The sequence below is a fragment of the Egretta garzetta genome, unplaced genomic scaffold, assembly GCF_000687185.1.
Source record: "Egretta garzetta isolate BGI_Z169 unplaced genomic scaffold, ASM68718v1 scaffold512, whole genome shotgun sequence".
In the NCBI taxonomy this organism is placed as follows: Eukaryota; Metazoa; Chordata; class Aves; order Pelecaniformes; family Ardeidae; genus Egretta; species Egretta garzetta.
The window spans coordinates 439946-444073 of NW_009258953.1; the positions used below are offsets into that span (position 1 = coordinate 439946).

General features: G+C 42.1%; 1 protein-coding gene across 1 annotated transcript in view; it reads left to right on the forward strand.

The window, feature by feature from the left end:
- Nucleotides 1–1872, forward strand: part of ZC4H2 (zinc finger C4H2-type containing) — a 10602-nt gene extending 8730 nt beyond the window's left edge. The window contains exons 5-6 of the mRNA XM_009634521.2: nucleotides 1–71; nucleotides 1130–1872. The exon at nucleotides 1–71 is cut by the window's left edge and continues 11 nt beyond it. Coding sequence (XP_009632816.1) covers nucleotides 1–71; nucleotides 1130–1243 — 185 coding nt within the window. The 3' untranslated portion in view covers nucleotides 1244–1872. The remainder of the gene's footprint in view (nucleotides 72–1129) is intronic.
- The last annotated feature ends 2256 nt before the right edge of the window (nucleotides 1873–4128 follow it).

Sequence of the window (4128 nt, forward strand, 5' to 3'; positions counted from 1 at the left end):
AGCTGCAAGTGGCTAGGAAACAAGATACAAGGCAGACAGCAACTTTCAGACAACAGCCACCTCCAATGAAGGTCAGGAGATGGAATGCGCTGGGTTTTGTTATTGGAATGTATTATGTTTATAAAGTCGATCAATATTTACGAAAAGGAAAAATGACGTGTCCTGATTCCAATTTTTCCTGCAGTGGTTCAAATCAAGAGCAACCCCAGCAGACTTACAGTAGTAGCGCCAGTTTTTCTTGTGGGAGAAAGGCATGTAAGAAAAAAATGCTGGGCGAAAGAAAAACTAATAGCTGGGAGTTAATCTCAAATGGATTCATATTAGAAGCAATGCACATATTTTGAGGGAGAGCAATTACCAATGGTACAAATCACCAGGAAAGGTGATTGTTTCTGCACTTCTTGGGATCTTCAAGTCAAGACTAGCACATGGATTAATTTAACGTAACCACAGGCACTTAAGTGACAGTTTTACTCAGCTCCTTCTGTAGTTAGTAAAAAGAGCTAAGTAATTCCACAGGGGTATTCATCCCACCCAAGTTCCAAAGATTCGCTGACTAAGGAGCAAACTGACGTAGGTACACTCCATAGTTATGTACTTACTATCTGGAGTTAAGCCATCAAAAAGTCTTTCTGAACATAATATGCTTCAGTCAGCTAGAAGTTAAAGGGCCTAGTATGGAGCAAAAGGGCAGAGGTCTGTATCTTATGTTAAGTATGTGGAATTCATCTGAACACCTGCTCCTGCCTTGAATTCTGTGACATCACAGTTGGCCTTCGCTGTAACCTCTCTGACTCAGTGAGCTATTATGCACCTAGGCATCTTTAAAACACGTGGAACATTTAACACAAAATAGAATTTAATGTTAAAGTTATCGATACATGCCTGAACCGTGTGTCTGCTGAACTGTAGTTTCAATTCCATGAGATACTCTGGTTTTTCAGTTGGCCTGAAGTTACCGCGCGATCCAGGGACCTGGATTGTATAGAACATAGCATTGATTTGCCTTTGAAGGCAGGAAGCCTTAGCTATTTTTTTCTGTACTGTAACTTAGAATATGATACTCAATAACCCATGTAACAACGCCACTTAAATGTTTGTAACAAGAGGCCGCAATGTCGCATTTCAGGCATGTTTATCGTGTCACCAACAAATTCATCGGAATGCGCCCATATGTCCACTCTGCAAAGCAAAGAGCCGATCTCGGAATCCCAAAAAGCCCAAGAGGAAACAGGATGAATGAAACCCAAAAGATTGACAAGCAAACACGTGACCTGTTCCAGTACTCTTCCAGTAGAACTGCAAATGTGGCCAGGCTTTACTGAAGTGCAGACTCTAAGTATGACCGACCCATTGTTTTCTATTTAATGCAGTGTAAGCACAATGTTCCTGTTCTGTCTTAATTTCCTTCCAGTCCTTAGGATTTGGTTTTAGGAAAGTTAAGTATTACTGGTGCTACAGTTTAACATTTCAATCATTCCACCTTTTGGACCTCTAAACAAAGTAGAATTTTTACGCAAGTATCCTAAATGCCAGACTACTCCTATTGGCCAAATGTGATTACCACAAATGCGTTTATGTTCTCTATTTAAAAAACAGATGCTACTAAAAGATTATTCTGTTTTCTCCTGATAACAGGAGACTACTTGAAGTGCTGAAGTAGCAGACTGCCTGTTTGTTTCACTAAAGAACAATTTGTTTTCCAAGCTAGTAAGACTGCCTGGGTTTGGGTATCTGGTAGAGCTCTTTTTATACAGGAAATGTTCAGGGAAAAAAAGAAATTGGTTATACAGGAAATCAGTGCATTAAGGACACATGTGACTTTGATTTACTGGAGTTTGACTGTACCATTCCCTCAAACTTGACGTAAAATTTGGAAGGGGGATCAAGTTGCTGGCTGTGTAAGAATTTCTAAAATGATGTAATTTGTGATGCTTCAACATTTTAATATGGTATTATTTTCAACAGTCAGAAGACTGATTGACTTAAGTACAAGGCTCAAATGAACTGGATTAGCGGCCCTCCTAGGCTCTATGGCCAACCAGCTCACTGGGGTTCTCTAGGAAACATGCATGAAATACCCCAAATCTCTAGGCACACAGACTGCTACATCAGCCATTCTACAGCCAACATCTCCCTTGGCAGATACAGGCTCCGCTGGAGCACACGGAAGTTCAGTGACACGCACCAGGAACAGTGTCAACCTAGAAATCACGTATTTCACCAGAACTGCCTGGCTTTGGTGTCATTGTCCTCCCTCAACCAAAACTTCCTATTTTTGTATCTTTTAATAGGTCATTTTCAAGTAAGCTTTATTTCAGCCCAGTTTTTTTTCTTGCTCTGTGTAGGTGCCAAAAGAACCCTGACTAAAGGATCCTTTATACCACTCCCTGTATCTGTGTCTTCCATTTGTTTCACCTCGTGGAACAGCAGTTCCACCGATGGGGAGGATGGCAGTGACCCAGCTACTGAACTGGGGCTTAAAACTTACTCATTTCTAATCCCAGTTTTGTCACCGCCTTCGTTGTCTAAATTGATCTCAAGCATTAAATATTCTTTTCACTAACTTCAGGAGGCAGGGACTGCCTGTTTACGTTCTCTCTTTAGCCCCTGCTTTCCTCCAATATTATGCTAAAGTGATTATGTTGAGAACTTTGCTTGTTAAATAGGAAGAACACGGATGCCTCAAGTCTCTGGTGAGAACTTTGCCAAATGCTGGGGACTATACAAAGCCACATTAACAATTTTGCCAGCCAAATCACATATGTTGCCATTAATTTCCCAACTCCGCCATAAAGGACATGAGGATTTTACTGAATATAGTCCTGTAATTTATGCCAAGTTCAGTTGGTCTTCTCCCATTTAATGTTTCATAGCCAAATAAACATCTGTCAACAGCAGAGACAGAATGTGGACCACGTGCCCCTGAAAAATATGTGAAGAGCAGATTCCGCTAGCTGAATTACTAGGATTCAGTCTCTGTAAGATAGCAATAACGGAGGATAGTCTGACCCCATGCTCCAAACGGCAGTAGTGCGCTAACTCTTGTTATGCATGTTTCCTAACATGCAAATACTGGATTCTACTTTTAAATGTCAGAGCAGCCACATGCTGTGTGCCCAGTTCAGAGCAATCGCTATTGAGCTTAGGGGAAAATGCGCACAGAGTTAAAGGACAGTATATGGACTGCCCTAAACTGTATGCATGAGAGCAGCATACTTTTATAACAGTTGTACATAAAGTTAAGAAGTAGTGACAGTGGAGAATGGGCGAATGGCCTGCAATGAAGTAGTGCGAATAGGATAGATTTATAGAAACTTCGACTTACAATTCTGAAATAGATAGGGTTAGTCGTAGCTGCTCTCACTTCACTGTTACTTTGCCAGGTTCTGTCTTTCTTGGGAGATCTCTAGAGCTCTAAACTGAAGTATGCGTAAGGATGCACCGTTTACTAATTTAGTATGGCAGTCTTGTATTTTTACTTTTTTAAACTAGTCTCTTGTGCCCTTGTGTTTAACAAGGTTTGTTTTTTTTAAAAAAAGAAAAAAGTGAATATGACATACTGTGTTGGTGTCAATCATGTACTAGCATTTACAAACCTGTTTTCACATCCTTTATGAAGTTCTGCCATATGAATAGCGTGCGTTGGTGAGAATGAGTCTAACTGAATATGAGTCAGCAGTGTGCCCTGGCAGCCAAAGGGGCCCACCGTGTCCTGGGGTGCACTGAGCACAAGGGAGGGAACACAAGGGGTCAAGGGAGGTGAATGACCTGCCCTACGTTGTAGTGGTGTGGCTTCAAGCACTGTGTGCAGTTTTGGACACCTCGACCTAAGAAGGACAAACTGTTAGAGTGTGCCCAGAGGAGGGTGACCAAGATGGTGAAAGGTCTCGAGGGCAAGACTTACAAGGAGCGGCTGAAGTCATTTGGTTTGTTCAGCTTGGAGAAGAGAAGGCTGAGGTGTGACCTCATTGCACTCTACACCTTCCTCAAGGCGGGCAGTGGAGGGGGAGGTGCTGATCTCCTCTCTCTGGTGACCGGTGAGACAGGAGGAAAGAGAATGAAGCTGCGTCAGAGGATGTTCAGATTGGACATTAGGAAAAGGTTCTTCACTGAGAGGGTGGCCGG